Source organism: Chelon labrosus (assembly GCF_963514085.1).
Source record: "Chelon labrosus genome assembly, chromosome: 17".
Taxonomy (NCBI): domain Eukaryota; kingdom Metazoa; phylum Chordata; class Actinopteri; order Mugiliformes; family Mugilidae; genus Chelon; species Chelon labrosus.
In genome coordinates, this window is record NC_140350.1 from 5,163,096 (window position 1) to 5,186,441 (window position 23,346).

General features: G+C 41.7%; 1 protein-coding gene across 1 annotated transcript in view; it reads right to left on the reverse strand.

Moving 5' to 3' along the window:
- LOC311502726 (roundabout homolog 2-like) overlaps positions 1-22,162 on the reverse strand; it is a 72,955-nt gene extending 50,793 nt beyond the window's left edge. The window contains exons 1-2 of the mRNA XM_084565079.1: positions 21,905-22,162; positions 18,092-18,418 (exon numbers count right to left, since the gene is read on the reverse strand). Of these exons, the coding sequence (XP_084421205.1) occupies positions 18,092-18,418; positions 21,905-21,959 (382 nt within the window). The 5' untranslated portion in view covers positions 21,960-22,162. The remainder of the gene's footprint in view (positions 1-18,091; positions 18,419-21,904) is intronic.
- Between the last annotated feature and the right edge of the window lie 1,184 nt (positions 22,163-23,346).

Consider the following 23,346-nt stretch of genomic DNA (forward strand, 5'->3'; position numbering starts at 1 on the left):
GGCTGGAAAACAGGAAGTACGACTACCGGACAACTGCATGGTGATTTAGTGATTGTGAATGACTATCGAAGTCAGTGTATAAACCATGGCGTGTGAACGTAAATCTAAACCCTGCACACATTAGTATAGCATGCACCTGCCCGTGCTTGTTAATCAAAGGCAGGGAATGGGTGAGATACAAAGGAGGCAATTAGGCACTCTGTCATCAAATATTTGGTTTGTTTGGCAGAGAAGGCTGCATTAAAGAGTGAAGGAAACACCGCCAAGTATGCTCAGTCTACTTTATATCCACCATTATTTCAAATAGACTTTTCACAAGCAATTAGCTCCAATCAGGGATTAATTGAGCTAACGCAGAAGGGGAAAGACAGTTTTGGAATTGTTCTACTTAAGCATTTGTCCTAAGTCCAATTAAAACATGACTTGATTGATTGCCTGTCTGTTCAGTGTGACTGTTTGTGCATTTGTCTGTTTGAGTGTATATGTTTGCATGTGTGGTTGCAGCACACAGAACAGTGTTTCAGTTCAGTCTGAGGATAAGGCCATCGCCACACAATAGGTACTTTCAGACCAAATAGTTCTGTGAACTCTACCTACTGAGGAGCTCCCCCAAGAACTACCTTCAAGGGCCTTTTTTTTGTGTGTGTTTGCATTCTCTCTGCCAGTTGGAGTGCTGACGTGATGTGCAGCAATAGGTGGCGGGTGGTATAGCAACGTCACTTATTTCTCTACATCAAATAACACACAACAACATCACATATAGTTTTTGTTTTGTTCCATTTCACTAAAGGTCTCTCTTGTGCTGAAGAAAGCACCTATCCTGAAATGCCTGCAGTGTGGACACAAAAAAACAGCTACAACAGTTACAGGAACTATGAAAAAGTTTCTGCAGTCCAAAAGCGGCGAAATCTTCAGAGAGTGCGAGTGCATTTTTTTTGCACTCTACTCTTTTCAAGAGTTTATAACAAGATTATGTTTGCAGTTCCTGTCTTGGTACCATGGTATTGACTTATATATCGGCACCTGAGCGTAGCTGAAAGAAAAGTAACAAGATACTTCCAGCTAAGCTAATTTCAAGATATTCCACGAATACATTAAAACGTGATCACAAAATAAATCCGAGCCAAGCAGGGATGTTTAGTGGCTCTCAGTATGAATAACTAACACTGCCTTCTAAATTCACTCAAGCAGGCAAGGTATTCTTAAAAGGATGTGATGGCCTGATCACCTCTGATAAAACCAGATTTCTGAATGGGCGAGAAATGCGGCAGAAGAAATTAAACTGCTTTGATACGGTTATAAATGTGATGAATATTTACTAGATTTAATAAAATGAAGTAACACACCATCTTAATAATATACTTTTCAGCATTGCAGATAAACCTTGACAAGCGAAAATTATTATTTTGGTTATTTATAATTACTTGTTCCACTAAGTCCAGGCAAGATTGTAAGTAGATCCAGTGTAAGAACAGAACAAACTATTAACATACTGGGGCAGCTCAACTAAGTGTAATCGAGCCATAAATTAATGGACTTAATGGAAACGAAAATAAATTCAATAACGTATGCAAACAGACAAAATGTTCATATTTGATGGTAAAAAAGCATTTTGCTGCAAAAAAGTAGACTTGTGCCTTAGCTGAGTCATGACAGAAGCTGGTTATCTGAAGCAATCCAAAAACAGACCTTCCCCTTTATCATACACAAGCTTCAACCTAGAGCTACAAATTCTGTGAACTTGTGTGTTTGTACTGCTAAAACATTCAGGCCATTTATGGATTATTATTTTCTTTTCTCTTTTTCTTCTCCCTATGTGTCATTTTCAGTGTGGACAAAATAAAGTGAGGGATTGGTGAGTTGCCTGTTGGCTGTATTAAACATTTAACAATGGACTTTAAAGTGGCACTTTGTGTTGCAAACGCATCCCCCCCCCCCTTCAACATAACATGTCTGCGTAATGACCGCGTCTGAATAGTTCTGGTACAAAAGAACCAAATAAGTACTGTGTGTTTGGGTTAAGTTTCGTCTATAGTAATTTTTGGATTTTCCAACACAATTTTATATGGAACAACTGGTGGCCCACTTCTAATTCAAGCACACAGCAACTAAAACTAGTCTTATCCACTTTACGGGACGAAAAAATAATAATGTTCTGCACCAATGTGGAGATGTTACATCTGATCTGATTTAAAAATAAAACAGTAGAAATCCAAACTAGTTTCTCCAACAAACATTGTCGATACGTATTCCAAAAACTGTAAAACGGTAGCCCATCCTACAAAATACTGGCATTTTACATGTTTATTTTGGCTCACATCAAAAAAAAAACAAGCTCATGTTTTGGTACCTTCTCCTGAGAGTTAGAGGTATAGAGGTATATATAAGTGCCAATCACAGCTATGGTAGTCACAATCACAGTTGGTAAATTTCACCAGGTTACGGTCACTATCTTTTTAAACTGAGGTCCATTTGGTGTCATTATAGGTTTGTACTTTCCAAGTTACAAAAAGAAAGTCAAAGGCAAAGAATAATTCATTTTTATTATCCACCTACCCTGTGCTGTAACTGCTGGTGTGATGATAAACTAAATACATCACTGGAATCAAAACAAGCAGTGGTCCTTGGCTTCGCAAATTACGTGAATGGAGTATTTGTGTTCTCATCTTAACAAGGGCCATACCTCAAAATAGAAATGAATTATGTTAAAAACCCAAAAGGGCTGTGTCTGTGTTTCTACCATTGTGATAGACGAAAAAAAGACACAAATAAGAAAAGAAATTAAATTCAGCAAATGCATGGTAAAGTAGCTTCTTATTCTAAATAAACAAAAAGCACTTCATTATCTGACTCTGATATTAGTTAATCAAGCTCAAGTGCAATGTTTCAAACTTTAAAAGCCATGATTGCAGTTTCATCTTCATTACTCCAGATCAAGAGTCAAAGGGATGGTTGATTTCAAAACAGCACAAGTGTTATTTGTCTTCTGATTGGCAGGGAATAGAGCTGATATGCAAAAACACTCACAGCCTGTCCTAATCTATAGGAATATAACCAAATTTTACTCAGTCACAAAATGTTTTATATTAACATTATATTATTAAGCCTATTAACTTTTCAGATAGCACCATACTAGGTCCAATATAAATCTGTCATAGTACACTGCTGCAAAGAGGAGTTACAGTCTCCATACACTATAGCTATTATCTTGATTGACTGGATAAGCATCCTCCAAGAACAATGATGATTTTGCAAATCATCGGAGGGAACTGCTGCACTGCAGCTTCCTGGAACCGAACGGCCGGTGTCCGGTAGTATAAATATTTTGTTTAATTCGTATAGAATTACCGTTAGGCGTAATTTGCTAAATCTCAGGAGCACATGCACTCCTCTCTATTAGTCCGCACGCTGTAGATACTGTAGCATATTGCCAAGAAACAAATGGATATTTCATTTTTGCTTCAGTGACGAGTCCTTTATTTACCAATCGTTACATTGTAATCTGCTTAAGTGCAACCAAAACCCTGAAACCTTATCTGCAGCTCTGATTTGACATTCAGTGTAAGAGTCTGTGGGTGGTATCACGACAAGCAAGAGAAAAACTCCTGAAGAGCATGTTTCTTAGCAGACCTGAATAAGGTGAACAAGCTGGATTTAAGTCTGGACAGGGCTGCTTTCAAAAACATTCGACTGCATGGTGCGGATTTGCTCCATTAGATATTCCAGGAGAGTTGTTTACAACAGCTCCAGCAGTAAGAGTGAGTCAAAGAGACAGAAAAATGACTGTCACCCTTTTGTCATTGGTATTTTTTTGCAATATCCAGATCACAGCCACAGCCTCGGGCAAGGCTAAAAGAACACTACTGACCATAAATTGCTTCATCTGTTGGCTGTGGCCGTGTCTGTCATCTCGGAGGCAACGGATGCAGGTCGGCAATATAAACCAACAACCCGGCTGTTTGAGGGGGTTTCATGACCCCCTTGTGATAACTGCCTCCCTATCCAATATCCATCATAAAAATGATGAGGTGTATGTTTGTCTCTATTTTATATGCATTTCTGCACACCCTGACAGAAAGCTGTCAGATGTGAGGCTGGAATGATTTTCAACTGCCATCCATGAACCAGAAAATCCTGGTTGGATTCAGAGCTGTCTGGCTTTTCTGATGTGTAAGAGTGTTGGAGACAGGCCGAGCAGGTTTAAGCAGATTAATTAGGGTGTAGCGAAGACTGTGGAGAAATCTCTCTTCCATAGATGCTATATCCACTGACACAGCTTTGCATACCGACAAGTCCCTAAAGTGTGCACGCAACCACCAGCTCTTACTTGCTCTCCAACAGACACGCACAAATACACTGCACGTGCACGCAGGAGACACACTGCAGGAGGGGTAAAAGTCTGCCACGGCCCGACTCATCCAATAATGATACCCCGCACTTCCATGAATGTGTTTATGCTCTCCGTTTCTCTTTCACCCTGTTTTTGCTTAGAACACATTTCCCCTTGTTAGCGCACTAGCAAGGAAAATGCCATTCTATTAGGGATTATTTTCACTTCCTGTCTCTTTATCAGAACACAGTGTTCAAGTAAACACGGCTGCTGACGACAGTGGACAAACAAAAAACAAAGCATCCAATATGAGAAAGAAACCGGTGACCCTGGCATTAGCAGCTGCGAAAGTGGTGCAGCTTAAAATTCAGAGCTGACGCACAACACCGGTAGTGATGAAAGCTGGTTCTTTGTGCATAACACTCAGTGTTGCTCATGAGCTATGGTAAGCGAAGAGGAACTTGTCGGAAACTCAAACCAGAACTTCTTATCACTGCCACACTTTCCGCGACCGCCCCATTATCCTCTATCTTGTCTCGCTGTGCTGATTGATATTAAAGAAAAGACAAGGGTAGAAAATAGAAACACCCACCCCCCCCTCTCCTCCCTGATTCCTCATCACCATCATCATTTTCATCATTACATGAAATATGACCGAGAGCAGAATCCCACAATGCCGTGCAAATGTCGACGCGAGTTAGCATCAAGAAGACACAAGAGATATGCATGCATCATCTGGCCAGGAGAACATCACTTCTGGGGAAACAGCCAGAGGCCCTAAGGAGAAGACGAGGAGAGGAGGAGGAGGAGGGAGGGGGTGAAGAGGAGAGAGTGAAAAAGAATAATAGAGAGTGTAGAAGAGAAGGTAATTGAGAGAAAAGTGAGAAGAGAATGAGGTAAAATATTAGGGACAGGGGGAAAAAAAAGGATGAAATGAGTTGGATATTCACCGAGGCACAGGCAGCGAAATAATACAGAGACGCAATCAGAGAAAATGGAGGCATAATATCCCAGCGCTGCATAATCTCCACAGATTCAAGCATAATGCATAATCTCCACAGGTTCAACAATACACCATGTGCCCTAATTCCGAGCCAATTACAAAGTCTGTGGTGTTTGGCTTGCGTTATATGGGTTCGGATTTTATTGGGAGGACCTTGAGTGCAGGAGTTTAGGATTTGTGAAAGAGGTGGGGGTGGTCTTCTCAAGAGTGCCGACAGCTGGGGTCCCCGTGCGCACAGCAGCTATCCCCTTTGCCTCCTCTATACTCTAATGCCCTTCACTGACCAGATTAAAGCCCAAATGACAAACGCACAAAGGCTGGAAACATCTGTTCTGGAACACGCTGTCCGTCCCTCCCCACGTTGAGCTCTGTTGGTCACTCCTCAGCTCCAGTCCCCATGCGGACAACATCTGCAGCAATGGACTAGTGCACATTAACCACTGGAGCATGAGCCCAAGCTAACCCACAAACCACGGAAGCAGCAACCTTTACACAGGAGCACAGTTGCTTTACAAAACAGCTTTCTGCACTGTCCATTCGTTATAATCAAATGGACGTTACAGATCAAATTTGGTAAATTCAGTCCTGACCAGTAGTCCCATCTTTACTGTTTAGAGCTTTTCTTTGTGATGCACAAGAATTTGCTCTTAGTATTAGTGGATTATATTGAGAAAGTGTTGAAGCTTCCATGAAAATGCTGCTATTGTGCACCATCCACTTAGCCTCGTACGTGGAGCTGAGTGTAAATGTGAAGCAGACACAACAATAACCAAAGATAAAACCAAAACACAGGTCCTCTGGAAAGCCTTACGTAATACAACATTTCACTTCAACAAATAATGCAATTACACGGTGTTCCATCCCCTCACTGTGAGCCGGTGTAAAGTGTCTTTAAGTGTGAAGTTAAGCCATCATGGAGCGTGGGGCTCATGACGTGTTTCCAATCACTTTTAATTCATACAAGAGATTTTTACAGCTGCAGTGGAGGACTTGAAGTCCTCACGGCATACATCAAATGGAGCATGGCAGAAGTGCGCACAAATCTATAAAGTACAAGGCCTAGAATGAAATGGGTCTGTAAATTCTACAAAAAAAAAAAAGACTGCAGCCTTTCCAGTCTGTGGTTTATAGAAGTGAAGGACAACAAAGGACATGATATGTTGGAGATGAGAAAGTAATCAAGAGAGTGGGATGGTAAGTATTCAAGGTGTGTATTTATTGAGAAGAATGCCATGTCAGAAAGGCAGCAATGTGTTGATGTAAACAGACTATTCAGTGTGGAAGACATAAATTAAAGCTTGTGATTAGAAAGTCATGCAGTGCATACGGTCCGCAGCTTCAGAACCCCCACTGACACTCGTCCAGTCCACTACACTACTACAACATGTCAGATAGGATGGAATGTTTTTGCCAGCCTTGTTGCAATTACACCCTTTACAACGGTGAAGATCGAATTGACACACAACAGGGTGCAGCACTTTGTGGATGTGCCAATAGAAAAGGCAGGGCCAGGACATACAGAGTGCCCCACTCTTTCTTGTTTACAGCATTTATTTATGAAATAACCTAACCCAGGTAAAAAGAAAACAGACGCTTGAGTGCGTGTGTTTGGGGGTTGGATGCAAGAGAGATACTACATTCAGTGGATTTCATGAATTAATCAAGCCTCCGGATATTCCCATTCCTTTTTACTCACTGAGGTGTGTTGCGGGGAAGTTTGATGGCAGTTTATTGCTTCCCCGGTCCACTTTTTTGTGAATCAGAAGATGGGATGGAGGGAGTGGTTGATGATTCCTTGGTAGACTGATGCAGGTGAATGAATGGGCAAACGGAAGTCTTGGATGTGACACTTAGCGGCTATAACAGTGCTTTGGCCTAGATTGGGTGGGATGTTGGGTAGGCCACATGAATAATGAACCAACTCCGGAGCCCCTCTGGCTGCTTGATGATGTTCCTCACTGTCAGCACCCCGGCCACAGTGGAGACCAGTGAAGGGAGTGGATAGGCATACTCATATCGAGATTTACACCACGCAAAGACAGACATTATAATATAACGGCTAGCTTCCAGCTTAACATGCCAAAGACAGAATAAAAACAATACATTTTTAATACTGCTTGGGTTTCTTTTCTTTTTTTTATCAGCCTGAAGATGCCCTCTCACCCTCATCAAGACTTTATGCAGAGATTGCACGTCAATCACTGCGCAGCAACAATTACGAACCATTATCATTTTGCTGAGAGACACACGCCTTAGCTTTGTCACACTCAGATGAACACAATCACACATGAGTAAAGACACCCATTCCCATAAATATACACAAGTGTGGCGCAAGCATATGAGCATGCTAAGGTTTTTTTTTTTTTTTCTTTCTGATTGCAAACCCTTCTCTACATTCAATTGACTTTATACAATTGTTATAAAACACAGGTAGATGTAGTTTTCTGACAACAGAAGCTGCTGCGCCCAGCTGCAGCTTCCACAGTTGACAGCAGCAATAAGTTACAGCTGTATTTGTAATAGCATGAAGGCCCCATTCAAGGTCTGCTAATGGAGTAGCTTAAGCCAGCGCCAACTCATCTAAAAGGAGATGTAAAGCCATATTTCAAATTCAAATGTTGGAACACGACTGCATTAAATTATAGCCAATAATGTATTGTGTACGGCCCCACAATATACTACCTTGAAAAGTAGACAGCGGCATGTAATGAATCATTTCGCGATCCATCACATTGAAAATGGATTTTGCTGTGTGGTCTTTGCCAAATCCAATCCAAACATGAGCGCTCAAAATCATTTTATCAAATGTCTCCGGACGAGTAGCACGTGCAGATGCTTTTCGGGCGTTCAATATCGAATTGGTTGGATTTAAAAGAAATTTCTGAGTTCATTTTTTACCACAAAGCCTTCCAGTGCAACTTAAGCATTAAACTCAAGGCTATTTTGATAGTATACATTTATTTATTTTTTTTATCTCCCTAGAAGTCTGTCGCTGGCAGCAACAGCCTTCCACACAGCTTTGCTGGAAGACTTTCAATCGGTCGGCAGGACACCTCAGCAAGATAGGAATATTTGGTTTATTCATAACAGTTACCTTGGTCAAAGGCTGTGACAAGTGCATGTGAGTAGCTTGATCTAATATGACCTTTACCAGAGGTTTTCCGGCGACTATCTAAACACAATCACTTAAAGGATGGCACTGACCGCTGGTGCCGTTACACCGATCGTATACAGACACAGTTTTGTCTGTTTGTAACTGCCAGTTTTAGAATTACAGCAGTAAATTCTGAAACTAAAAGAATTCCAAATGATTTTGTCAAGCACCATTTAAAAACTCTTTTATTGTACTTTTCATCAAGCACAGACACACAATAGTTCTATTTGTGCCTGTCCCTTCAAAGGAATGCCAAGCATAGCCTTAGACCTGATGATGCATTTAATAAACACTGAACATCCACGAAATTCAAGTTATATTTGAGGTGGGAAAAAATCTAATCAAAATCAAATATATTCTCTATTTGAAACTCATGTACTGCATCATGACTTAACTGAAAAGTGCTTCTTAACAGATATTTCAAATCATAATTTTCCTTGCCAGAATTAGAATTGCCTCTTCAAGGAAGACCATACGTATTAGTGAGTTGGTGTATCACCGAATTTGAATATAATTATTACAGGGACCTATGAGAAATGGAGACTTCTTTTAATTTATTTTAGATACTCAGATTTAAGAAAATGCCAACCCAAAACGGCCTGGATACATTTTGTTAAACAAATCCATTGTGGAGTATATGTATGAAAAGGACAGCGACTCTAAAATGTTGAATTCTACCTTGAATCTCTGAGCGCATACAGCTGCCACAAAGCTACAAAAAAAGATTCAACACAGTAAATCGAGTTAGTGCGCTTCTTCACGCCAGGCATATGTTTCTTCCAACCAACTGTAAGAAAGTGCACCAGAGCTCTTAAAGGTGTTTGCATGGTCCAATTAACACCAGATGCTAGCCCTTAGCTAACTTACCGAACCTCATAATGCACAGACCTCCGAGGAGCGAGCATGGTCCAGTTAGCACCAGATGCTAGCCCCTTATCTCACTGTCTTCAGCCAAAAAATATCCATAAATTAGTTCTAGTCGAAAGCCCTGCCCACCTCTATATTTGTGCTGTTATAAAACAAGACCATGTTTAATAGAGGGAAATAAATCTCCCATCTCCTGTAGCTTCACTGGCTGGATGAAACTATTGGTATTGTTTTATTAATGTCTTGCACTGACGCAAAGACCCACTAACAAATGATAAGACATGAAGGATTATAATCAGATAGGTTAAAACACTTCATTCAGATTCTGCTGCTGTAGCATGGACCACAACTGAACATCAATCATCTGTACATTACAGCAGAGTTAGGGCTATTCTACTTACCTGAACTAAATGCAGACTACATCATTCATACTGTAATTACCACAAGTCTCAATCACAGACTTGTTTTTAAGCACTGAACAACACTCTTATTTAATGAATTTCAATTGGTATTAGGTAGCACTGATGCCTCACAGTGAGAAGGTCCCGGGTTCGAATCCATGGGCCGACTGGGCCTTTCTGTGTGGAGTTTGCATGTTCTCCCTGTGTCTGTGTGGGTTCTCTCCGGGTACTCCAGCTTCCTCCCACCGTCCAAAGACATGCTGGTTAGGTTAATTGGTGATTCTAAATTGGGTCTAGGTGTGAATGTGAGTGTGAATGGTTGTCTGTCTCTCTGTGTTAGCCCTGCGATAGACTGGCGACCTGTCTATGGTGTACCCCCGCCTCTCGCCCGATGACAGCTGGGATAGGCTCCAGCAGAACCCGCGACCCTTAACAGGAATAAGCGGTCACAGAAGATGAATGAATGAATGAATGAATGAATTGGTATTAGGAATTTGTTGTGCATATCTGATTTGCTTTATGTAAGTCTGCAGAGCGATAAGCAGGCTTAGTTGGAAAAAGTTCTTCCCTGAACAGATAAAGGCTGCAACATTCTCTGTTGTCGAATCACGGTCGGCGAAAGGCTAGCCTTCCCTGTTGCAGTGTCAAAAACAGAGTCAGAGAAAAGGCAGAGCAGAAGTTAAAACCCATAACCACCATAATATAAAAAACACATGTAAAGCTTAGAGGAGCAGCAGAGCAGAAATTTGAGGTTTGTGTCTCAGCTTTGTTTTTGATTGCCTTAACATGGCTGCTGTCAATAGCTATATGTAGTTCACTCGCACACAAGTAATTGATGGCTGATTACAGGCTGCCTAGCAACAACAAGATACCCCCAATGCAAAAAGAAAAATAAATTAAATAAAATAAAAATTGTGATTGGGATCACAGTTGCAGGGTGAGAAGCATTACTTTTTTCAGTGTAATCACCCCCTAAGGCTTTTAAAGAATTATGCTCTTGTAGTGCAGGTGAACTGACAGCTTTACACATCTTAGTTGTGTCTGTCCTTGAGAGATACTGCTTTTCTGTTCTCGTGCATATAATATATTCTTGAACTGAGAATTAAGATTGGAGATAAGATATTTCTTCGTTCACAGACCAGATATTACTGATTCAATCATGTTAACACCTGCTAGAACGGTACATCATAGTGTTTTCATTGCCGTATCTCTAAAATTGTTGTGAACTGCCCTAGAGATGTCGAGATGACTGCTAATGGTAAAGGGACTGCAATTACAACGATCAGGCACAACATTAAAACCACTGACAGGAGAGGTAAATGACATTGACCATCTAGTGACAATAGAAATTGTCCGGCTGGGAAACTTCTTTGACATGCACCTAGACTAGACCAGGCACCCCCACCCCATAGCAATGACACTCCTTGATGGCAGCAGCCATCCCCAGCAGGATGCAGCCTGACACAGGCACACACAAAAAAATGGTTTAGGAACAACTAAAAAACACATGAAGAACAGCACAAGGTGTTGACCTGGCCTTCAAATTCACTAGATCCCAAACTGATCAAGTATCTGTGGGATGATCCACAGAGGCCCCTCCCCTCAACCCATAGGACCCAAAGGCCCCCACTAACAACATTCTGTTGCCAGACACCACAGGACACCCTCAGAAGGCCCATGTCCATTCTCTGATGAGGCACAAGGGAGACCGACACAATATTAGGAAGGTGGTCATAATGTTATGCCTAATCGGTGTATGCTGCTACCAAAAATATTTGCAACTTCATTTGGCTCCAAGGTCAGATCCAATTAAAAATAGCAGCTGCTACCTGATCATGACATGCAGAACAATGACACGAAAAAACAAAAAAACAAAAAAGAAAACGCACTACAGATAAACATTGTTAGAATTAAAACTACATTTGCTGTAAGAACCAGGGACCAGTTTCTCTAAATTTGCAACATGCGGATAGCAGTAGCCATCAAGATATGTTTTCTGCTCACTCATGTTCGTACATTTTATCAATCAAAGCAAACAGTATAATTATGACCCATCCATGAGCTTGCATGTGTCCTTTACTGGGGCACAGTGATTTGTGAAACATGACTCTGCTACCATTCGCAGTCTCTAGGAAGCAGTGCTTGCAAATTGCCTCTGTGAAGGACCCAGAATGGCACAACAGTGGCTCCCTCTTTTTTTTCCCCGACATATGAGCATCTTGGAGTGCACAGTATTTCAAAATGTGTGAGATAATTTTCGCACTCACTTACACATAGTATGCGGAAAGAGATGGGAATGCCATAGTTCCATCTGTTTCGTGCTCGTCTGGTCTGGTTTTGTGTAGTGCAATGAAAACAATAAAGATTGCTAATTCTCATATGCAGAATAGCAACATTAGTTTAGTGTAATGTAATTTATTATTGGCCTTAAAGGTTTAAGGAAAAAAAGATCTAAACTGGACCTCTGCTTGTGTTGTGTATGTCCTCTCTCCTCACATTTTGCTATCTTGTCGCTGTGTCCTCCTCAAGGATGGGCATTCCTCAAAGCCATTCACCTCTGTAGACCATGTTGTAAACAACATAGCCTATTGGCAGAATTAGATTTTTTGAGGCATGTAATAGTCTTGTTTCGCAAAGTGCATCACATGGAAGAAATCATTTATCTTCCATCGCCATGTTTGTGCTTTACAACTGCAGTACAGCACATGGGTAGTTCATTAGAAGGTATCTGATCTGGAGTTCCAGGTTCTGGGTCAGATTGTTGTTGTAATACCAGAAATGAGGTCGTAGTCCGTCATTACTGTTATTAGGTGCCCAGTTAGTGGAATCAAACATGTTCTACATCTCTTAAGGTTTTGTAGCTTTTCCATTGGAAGGCATTCTCCTGTGTTTTAGGAAGTGGCAAGTGGCCATTAATCGTGCATTTCAGTCTTACCAAGTGACAACACCCAACCTTGGTGCCTGCCAGTCCTGTGTGTTTCCAGGCAGACTGTCAATGTTTTGTAAGAGTAGGTAGCTTGGCCACATAGCACAATCTGTTGCCAGTCCAGCAGCCCTTATGTGTACCTTTCTCCTGTTTGCTTTTCACTCATTTAACCGGTAGCAGGTACTTTGCAGTTTTCTGAACCCAGACCACAAAATAATTATCTTTTTCACCTGTTGATGTGAAGTTTGTGTTTTTGATATTTTACCACATGCACTGATTTGCTATAACGTTATGACCACCTTCCTAATATTGTGTAGGTCTCCCTTGTGTCTCCAAAACAGTTGTGACTCATCAGAGAATGGACATGGACCTTCTGAGGGTGTCCTGTGGTGTCTGGCTACAGATTGTTGTTAGTGGGGGTCTTTGGGTCCTATGGGTTGAGGGAAGGGGGCCTCTGTGGATCATCCCACAGATACTTGATCCCAGCAGAACATTGCACTGTCACAAGATGGTCAATGCCATTTACTTTACCTGTCAGTGGTCTCAATGTTGTGCCTGACTGGTTTATGTCACGTGTAGCTAGTTCAAGGATTGAAGCAAAACTCATGCTAGAGGCCAAGCTTAGTTAAAGATTGCTTGTGAAACAAACAAAAACAAAACTATTGGCATTCATTTTTTTTTTTTGTATTTTTTTGTATTTGGGTATCATGGATATGCCAGGATTAATCCAATCCAATGACACTGGATCCCTGACTGTTTGGTTTTAATGTATCTTGTGAAATATGTCCACATTTGTTACAGACATCCATCTTTGGCATATAGCCTCTGCAAAACTGTATGTGTAGGTGTTTAGCGCTACATCAGATATTACCCTGCTAACATGCTAAACTAAGATTGTGTTCATTGCAAACACTCCATCTGTTGCACGTTATCATGCTATGTTGTTAGCCATTAGCATTATGGCGAGGTTTTAGATATATATACTTTCCGCCATGATCTTTCCTTTTACATGCCCAACACTAGTAACTTGACTACGGAATTTGAGACAAGCTTCAAGTTATACTTTATATTGCATGCTCCTTAAATCTGAAATAATGAAATATATTCATTGTACACTTTCTAGTGAAGTTTCACATAAATATCCACCGTATATAATCTCTCATCAAAATAATTACCAAAGTGCACTATCAACCCTAATCCAGGCACTAGATTTATGGAGCACTGTAGCTGCTTAGGTTGCCAGTTGTCTGTGAGTGTGAGGATTTAATTGATGATTGTCTGGCTGATTGACTACACTTCTAATTCTCCCAGCACAGTAAAACAGAGGGGGACTCATCCTGTTCCTCAGTTTTGTGCTAATGAACACCCTTGCATCCGCCGCCCCTCCGCCCACACCTCCCTTCGACACATCACTGTGCATGCCTCTCTGTGCCTTCTTAATAGTTTGAGGAAGCCGTTCTGTTTCCATCAACAGCCACTCACTCTGATGATCGATGATTAGTGCCAGTCCACTGGTGGCCTGGAGGTTGCGCCATTGTTTGTTGCTCGGGAGTGGCGCTCAGCTGCGGTGGCCCCAACTTAACCGACTGAAGATGTGGAAAGCTGCCTCAGCGGTTGGCCAAGTGTGATTGTACACATTGACAGCAGGTGACTGCTGATTATGAAAATTACATACTTGGATGTGAAAATCAAGTGACGTGCTGCAACAGCACCGCGAACAGACATGGCCTCATTTCTTGGCGAAATGGCTGATGTTATCATTCGTGTCAAATATGCACCCAACAAGACTGTTCAGGAAATAGAATTTCAACAAGGGTGAAATGCTTTTTTTTATTATTTTTTATTTATTCTTTCTAGCTGATGCAGTGAATAGTCACCCGTTGGCCACCGGATTAACATTTGTTTCCCTTTTGGCTTTCTTGCTTCCAGTCACAGCAAAAACAGAGCTCAGACTATATATGTAGGGTTAGTCAATTCATTTCAAACTCAAACGAGCTTTGTGCACAACGTAAAACACTTCCACCATTTAGAAAAAAAATATCTACAGTACAAAAAAAAAAACTGTTTAACAAAGATGAAATAACCATCCAGATGGAATAAAACTGTGTTAATACTGTCCCTACAGACATCACAGTTGTATTGAAGTAAGCCTGAAGAGAGATGATTAGGCACAAGAAGGGAACTCAAAAAGGCAAACGCTTTAAAACAGTGACAAAGTGTCAGGGGTAATAAAGCAACCGAGTGAGGAAATAAATACACGGTGAGGGATACAAATTAGTTCTTCACATCTAAGGAAGACGTCACTTAGGGTGTGTGCTGCGTGTTGTTTTTTTGGGCTGTTTTCTGCCATCTTACCCACAGCCAGTTCAGAAGATCAATACCAAAACAAGGCATTCAGTATGATTTTTCTAGGCTACTTTTTATTGATTCTTTGTCATGAGCTCTTCTGCGAAACGTGTGTGGAAAAATAAATGCTTTTAGTAAGGAGCGGTAAATATATAAGACAATTGAATGTTATGAGATACATTATTTGTTTTTGCCGAGCTGCCAGCTGTCTGGCGTGGCTGCATAATTTACATATTTTAAGCTTTGCTGCCATCTTAAACAGCTGAAGTGTTTTTGAATCACTCTGAATGAATAATGCCTCTTCAAATTTCAGTCAGACTCAAGCTCACAAAATGCATGACGAACCACCAAAATTGAGCTTGTACAGCACAAATGTACCCACGGGAGTCGCTCTCCTCTGGTTAGCTACATTTTCTAAGCCACTGGTTGAGATACAATGCTACAGCCCACTAGAAAATTTGAGGATGTGTGCGGACTCCTAAAGAAACGGACCGTTTTGCGCAGGACTCGCTGTCAGATCAACCCCACAGCACTTTCATCCTCCCAACTCGCTCCCACCCGGAGCATTGCATGACAACTTTGGCTGCAGCCGTACTGGCAGGAACCTGCAGCCCCTGGAGGAGGCATGTGATTATGCATCCCTGTAGCCATGATATTCTGAATTACACAAAGAAGACTAGAGGCTGCTTTGGATGTACTGTCTTTTATGTAAGAGAAGCTCCAGAAAAAATCAACCTATTGACACTGTCTGCAAAGAAAAATAGGTTAGAGGCTGTTATTTAGACTGGTAAATAAGATCAACATTGGAATAGCTTCCTTTGTGGGCAGAGTTGGAGGCAACATACAGCTTTCAAAGGCAGACATTCAGGCAACAACAAATGTTATAGTTCAAAGTACTTAGATGGCAGCCACTTAAAATGTAATAAATACTGGAAATAGGAGTTTTTAAGTCCTGTGGTAGGTCTCCATGGTTCATATAACCGCCAAGAAATTCAGAGCTATGAATGTGAGGTGACCTCCACTGTGCAAAGATTAATTCCTCGGGATGTCCACACATGCCAAAAGGAAATTATTCCCTATACATACACAGCAAAATACAAAACAATGACTTTGTATTCACTGATGGCTTCAGGAAGGATTCAATATGCAGCAATACATCACCGAAGACGCACATGACAACATTCCAGGGTTCATTAAAGCTGCTCCGGGTTGAAGATTAAAGCAGCGCCCCATATTTACTTCCTCATATTTAGATTTAGCTCCTTTACATTTGGCACTTCAAATTCATAACAAGGCCGTGCATAGAGAACGCCCCTCCACCAACAATAGGGGATAAGAACTATTTGGCAATAATAATTGAAGCTCCTGTGTCGACAAAGAGTGTGACAATTAACTCAGAAAATGAATTCCGAATGCCTGTTTGAGCTACGGAACACAAATGAGCTTTATTGTATTTAAGGAGAACCAGAAAATCCCCGCAAAATCACTCTGACACAGTCATTGTGTTCATAAAGTCGCCGTCTATTCAGTCAAGGGAATCAGTGAAGCAGCCATTGCATTTGTCTCTTGACACTATAACGACAGTTTTGGGTCTCTGGTTTCTTTATGAGAGAGAGAGAGAGAGCGAGAAAGAGTAATTCTTCGGACGCAACTCAAGATGTGCCGAGTTAATGCGATGTGTAGTGCAGTGTAACTTCTGGTTACGGTGAGACGGGGATAGACTGTTGCAGTAATTTGAGCACAAGGTAGTATTCGGCCACAATATCTAACGCCACAGTGTGTCATTTTTTCTGTTAAAACCAATGCTATGTCCTGTGAAACACACTCAAACAAACTCACAGACGCACATTCTTGTTTAAGATTTCTGTGTCCTTTCACGTGCCCGACATCGCCTTAAGCATTCGTCTTTCCAGGACAGTTCATTGCTTTTGATTTGAAACGAAGCAGAGTAATCGCCACCAGTGAGAAAAGACAAATGAGACGCAAGTGTCTTATGTGGAAAACGCTATGAGACAAAAAGATGCCCAAGAACTGAGATAATGTCTTGTCATAGTGACTATTAGGTTCACGGTCCTTATCTCAGCTTTTCTTATTTTTTTGTCCCATTCCATTTCCAGTGAAAAATCAGCTGAAGTCAAAACAGCGCCACTAAGATCATAATTCTGCCTGAAATGATATACTATACAGCCTACACAGTATAGTATATCATAGTCTAGTCATTACACACGTGCTCACGTATTTTACAGTAAAACAGATTATAGAAGTGGTTTATATTTTGTAAATTTACAACCAAACTGCATTATTGCAGTTTGCTTGGAATCCCCTATCTGTGAGCATGACAGCCAGAGCAGGATAGGCCGGGTGCGTGTCCCTCTGTGCATGTATATGTGTGTGTGCGTCCGAGCGTGTGTGCATCTTGTTCATGGCAAGAAATCAGCTCAGTTTAGCACATAATGGAAATGTGAATAGCCCAGAGCACCTCTCTCCCACACAGGGAGAAAGCTGGCTGGGAGCTGGCTGCATCTTTCCAAATCCAAACAGTGAAAGGGAGTGAGCTAGGTTAAAATCCTGCCCCCCCATCCCCCCCACCCTTTTTTTTTTCTCTCTCTCTCTCTCTCTCTCTCTCTCCCCCCCGGAGCGATTCACAGCTTTGCCCGTATATTACTCAAACAGGTCATCCAAACAGGTCTCACTAACAGTCTGAGAACATATTCACACACATATGCGCACACATACCATGCACACGGCCAAGTATACAAACACACACTCCCTTGTAGGTTCAGTGGAAAGGTGACGTTGCACATATTATGACAGATGACATCTTATATGTGGATACCCTAGCACAACAGCCCCAAAACGTTATGCTTAATTTAACATAAACTCCACCTTTTTCAGATGCAGCGTTAACACACTGTCACATTTTCCTCTACCCCACAAAAGGTTACCAACCTCAATACATACTGCATAAGTATTTTTTCTATTTTTCTGTCACGCAACACTGAGATTCCCTTGACCATGGCATTACCTTTATGCCGAGAGGGACACGAAGAAAAGTCAGACTTACATGCTACTTCTAGAGATGCGTTCCGGCTTACGGCCTCCCCCAGATAGTTTCGGGCAACGCACACGTAGCTGCCGTCGTCCGGCTTGCTCCGCCGTCCGTGGACGATGCGCAGGAAGAAGAGGGACCCACTGGGGAGCAGCATACGGTGGGAGCGGGGGTTGTCGCGGTCCGTCTCGACGCGCTCCCCATCTTTGTACCATTCCACCGTGGGGGTCGGACGGCCCTCTGCCTTACAGTTGAGAGTGGCTGGTTCCCCTTTGGACACAATGAGGTCAGAGGGGTGTTCCACGATGCGAGGAGGGGAGTCTTCCTGGCGAAGGCGAGACCCTAAAGGGAAAAGAGAGAGTAAAGAAAGTCTTATTGAAGTAAAAATCCTAATATTTACATACACATTAATAATGCATTTTAATTTGGATGAACCAGCAAAGACATCATCAGTTATCATCAGCAGCAATAGCAACTATGACTGAACGCAAAAACAGTAAAGCTGATCACATATTATTAATTAAAATGAGATGACAGACATTTATAAATAAGATATGGTTCTTTTACATTTCCACTACTTTTAAAACCATCTATTCCCACAGATTGGCAAACATGATTGGTAGAATAAAACAAAACCTAATTCCATTTCAGTCCTTGAAAGTAGATAAGTGTCAGGTTCTTACTGACGGCAATAAACGCTGTGTTACTACACAGAGGCTCCCGTGTTTACTTTCGCAGACAGGAGCTGAAGAGTCATTACATCTCATTAGCTTTTTCATTAACACGTTCCATCAAACCCTGACATCATCAAACATGTTGTCTCAGTGGGTGTGCTACAGCGACTGCTTTCACTTTGTGCCGTAATACCGAGGATATACAAAGTTTACAGTTCTCTATCCCCTTTAAAGGCGCCGTTCCTAGATTATAATATTTAGATTTTAACCCCCGCTTTGGAAAGGCAATCTTCGGCAAATGTCATGGGCCTAATCCTGACCGTGATAAGAATAATGCCGTAATTTGAGTAACCGCAACCCTGTTAACAACACTCACTTCGCTCATACTTTCCATTTATTTGGCTCATGTGAACCCCGTCGCTCAGTTTAAGGCCATCTCATGAATCCCACCTCTAAATGTCACAGAAGGACGACCCAAACGTAGTGGCACCATGTTTGTTTACAGACGTGACAACGTCACACCTCTCATCCCTTTCATGGGGTATGAGCACATTATAATATCTGTGTTAAAAGGTCTTCCTCTTATGTTACTCGCGTGCAAACAAACCAAAAGTGTGTGGTCTGAGCCGCTAAACCGAGTTTACCGTCAAAAAAAATAAGGTAAATTCAAATTACATTACATAGTCTCTTGTTTTTTTTTGCCTTTGATGATGACAAATTGCAGAAGCAACCACGATGACTGGCTGCTGCACGGCAACCAAAATAAAGTCTCAAATGTCAGTAAAACTGATGTGACGGACTATAATATTAAGAGGTTTGTTGACAAAAAGCATTCCATTAGCTGGCACCGACACGCCAACCCATGGTGATACATTATGTTTAAAAAATGCTTTTAATATTCTATACATATGTCTGTTAAGTAATAACATTTGCGTGGCTCCATAATGACACAAACAAACGTTCGGTTTGTGAAATACTGACTTCTTCTAATTGGTTGCCCCATTACCCAGTCTGCACTGTAGCTAATATGGAGTTTGAGACTTGTGCTGTCAGACAGCTGAATTTAAATGAGATGATTTAAGTTGTGGGTGGCACATTGGCTCAGCGGTTGGTACTGTCATCTAACAGCAAGAGGGTCCTGTGGGGTCCTGTCAGTCTGTTGGCCCCGTGATGGACTGGCATCCCAGACAGGGAGGTTTGCCTGCTTTCTGCTCAGTGCATGCTCCATGCACACCATGACCCTGAATTTAAATGAGCGGGGAGTTGAATCCTTAAATTAAATGCAGGCATTTTAACAGCTGAATAACTGTGCACTGATAACAGCTAGGGTTAAACAGGGATTTAACTATAGAGATTCTTGATATACAGTACTTACATAAATTCAGAATACATTTGTGGCATAGACAGGACTCATCATTTAGGCCTGCCTAAAACCATCAGTCCTGCCAACTTTTCTCCATAAGCATGCCTGTTTATGGGGATCTATCCATGGTGCTGAAGCAGAGACTCAGGCCTTGCAGACGTAAACTTGTCACTTAAGGGTTAATAAGCAGGAGGCATGCTGTTAAAAGTCAACTTAAAGTGACAACTTTCTACCACTAGAGTTCAGAGAAATTCAATTTGTCATTATAATTGAAAGAGTCATTTGACTGTCAAGCAAAGGGCACTTGTCATTCAGGGATTTTCTCTCATTTGAAAATCAAGTCTGAGGTGTCAAGTCAGCCAGACCACGACAAATTGGAAATCAGCAAAGACGCGGGTAGTCAAGATGGGCTCCTTGTCTGGGTATCAAACACTGCGGTCCCGTTGCAAACTCATCATTACCCTCACCAACAGATAATGGATCACCTACATTTTTGCCACAGGCAGTCAGTCAGATGAGAGCATACGGGGTTTACTTGTGCTTCCTTCTCACTGCTCTTTCACTTCCGACGCTGGCAATGATACTGTAGCATGAGTAATTATTTTATAATGCCGTGCAGATGTGCAAAACCCGATACAAACTGTGCAACTGCATTGCAATATTAACCATATCTTGGTTTAGTTGTAACAACACTGTTTTGGTTGACTCTGTTAGGCAACTCAACCCAAACATATGAAAAATGACAAACAATACAAACGTCTGTCAGCAGCCATCTCAATGTAAGCATCCTCCAAATCGACCTTAGAGTTCAGTCCACATCATGTCAAAGATTGCTGACCACTATGAGCTCCATACAGCTGGGATAACGAGACCTTGCTCTGCTTTGTTTAGACTGCACTGATACGCTGTAGCAAATAAACTCAACGTGCAGGAGACACCCAAACACACATCCAAGTTATGTCCTGTCTAGTGCTAACACATGCACTACATTTACTCCACTGACACAGATTTATGCTTTATGTGCTGCTGGTGGGGGGTTTCTAGTACAAAACACTTCACGATAAGGACTTCCTGTCTTGAATCTTAGACTCTTAGGTGTAAGCTGCAGCGTTTGTATGTTATGTGCTGTAACCTGCAGTCATAAACAGCCGGGGCCAAATTGCCAGACTGTCAGAGTGAGCATTGTCTGGATGGCACATTAGGCATTTCAGGTATAAGCTCAATGAAGTCAACGCAGTAACACATTAGGGCACAGAGTATCTGACCTGAGGTAAAGAGAATTATAGCAAGCTATGAGCACAGTTTGAACAATTATAGGCATGAAACACTTTTGGGAAAAACAGATTAGGAGATTTGTGGAGTGTAATGGATTGAGAAATAATCAACTGGACTTTTTTTCTTTTAAAGAATTCAGGAGAGGCTGTCAAAGAGTTAAGCCTAGTAAAAAAAAAAAAAAAAAAAATTCTTCAATTAGCTGCCCTTATGAATAAATCAGGAACTTCGTCTGCCTCAGCCATTAAATAGTTGGCCTGAAACAATATCTTACATCAGGACTAATAAATTAACCGGCTATGATACGGCGCGTACGAATTCAGGAGAAACAACAACATGAAAAAAATATATATTCACAGCAAATTGGTACTCGGTATCCTCTTGGTGCACTTTAGCTGGCAAGGCTGTGGGTCCAATACGGTTCAGGTTACATCCCGGTGTGGTGTTTACACTGCTTAACGCGGGGCAAAGCATCATTTAAAAGACAACGTTCAGAGACAGATGTATTCGTAAACTTACCGTCGGTTTGGATGTACAGAAGTCCACAGAGAAATAAATACTGTAGAGGAGCCATTCTGGCATATTGGCCTCGTAAGCTATCGGCGCATGAATTCCTCCTCAGGCGAACAATCAATTAATCAATCAGTCCCGTTTTCACTTGTGAGACTTTGTGACAATTGGCTGGTTTTCAAGTTAGTGACCCAACACTACTAAGAAACAGTTATATCAGCCGCGGAGAGAGATCGTTCTCATCCACATGCCCGTTCATCCTCTCTCCAAGAGCGCACCAGCAAAGCTGTTGGTCTGTCGACTCGCCGACACGTTGGCAATTTCTGCAGCCGCCAACTGCAAACATCACCGACGCCCAAAGACGCACCGGTTACCGACGGTCCCCCCGGTCACACCGCATTCCTCAGACACTTCGCCGGGTCCGAAACGCAGCGAAACGCATCCATCCTCGCGCGGGACAAGTTGAGGGATGAAAGGTGGAGACGGGATTCAGTCAGAGGTGAGTAGCTGCACGGCGCAGCGCAGCTCAGCCCCTCCTCTCCACTCCGCTGCCCTGGGAAAAACTACCCTGCGAATTTAACATGCATAATGAAACTGAACACTAAAAGCCGTATCATGAGGTTCAGGACAGTTAGATGATGGCAATACCCATTTCCCTTCATTTGGACTGAACACAGACTGATATTGTAGTTATAGGCACAATCTTTGTTTCTTTTGTCAGTTTTTTTTTATTCACATCTTGATACTTACTAGATTATGGATGGATTTAATATTTATTGAACTGCACATCACATATGTATGCAAGTAACTCATTAAATGTCTCTTTACTTGATTAAAATGCAGCTTCATAACACTGTTCCATACACACAATGCAGACTGACTGCCAGGTTTGTTTCTACACCACTAGTGAATGAGACTAATCCAGCAGAAAGAGGGTCTACATCCTCAAGATAAATGCTCTGGTATGCACCACTGCACCTGTAACTAGAGCCACTAAAGCCATTTTGTTTGTCCAACAAACAAACATTCCTCCTTCTACCCCCTCTGTGTTATCATCTCTACGCTATTCCTCCTATTAATCTTCATCCCTCCAGTTCTACGCACAGCCCTGCCCAAAACAAAAACACAACGATCTGTGTGAAATAATTTAAACAAAGCCCTCCAGTTTTACTAGCCGGTATTTTATTTTTATGTCCATAGTTGAGAAAGCCATTACAAAGGTGTACAGCTGTTTAAAAAAAAAAAAAAAAGAAGGGCACTTCATTCCTGCTCGCTGCCTGAGGTGCTTATCCAGCCTTGTCGTCAATACTGCTCAATATTGTCAATAGCATTATAAATGCAGCGCCTCACCGTGAGATGAGAATGAGATAGGCTGTATCAGGTGCTATTGATCCACGGGGTGAAATTAAACCATTTTTGGCACTGTGTTCACGGCAGTAGATCGAATAATA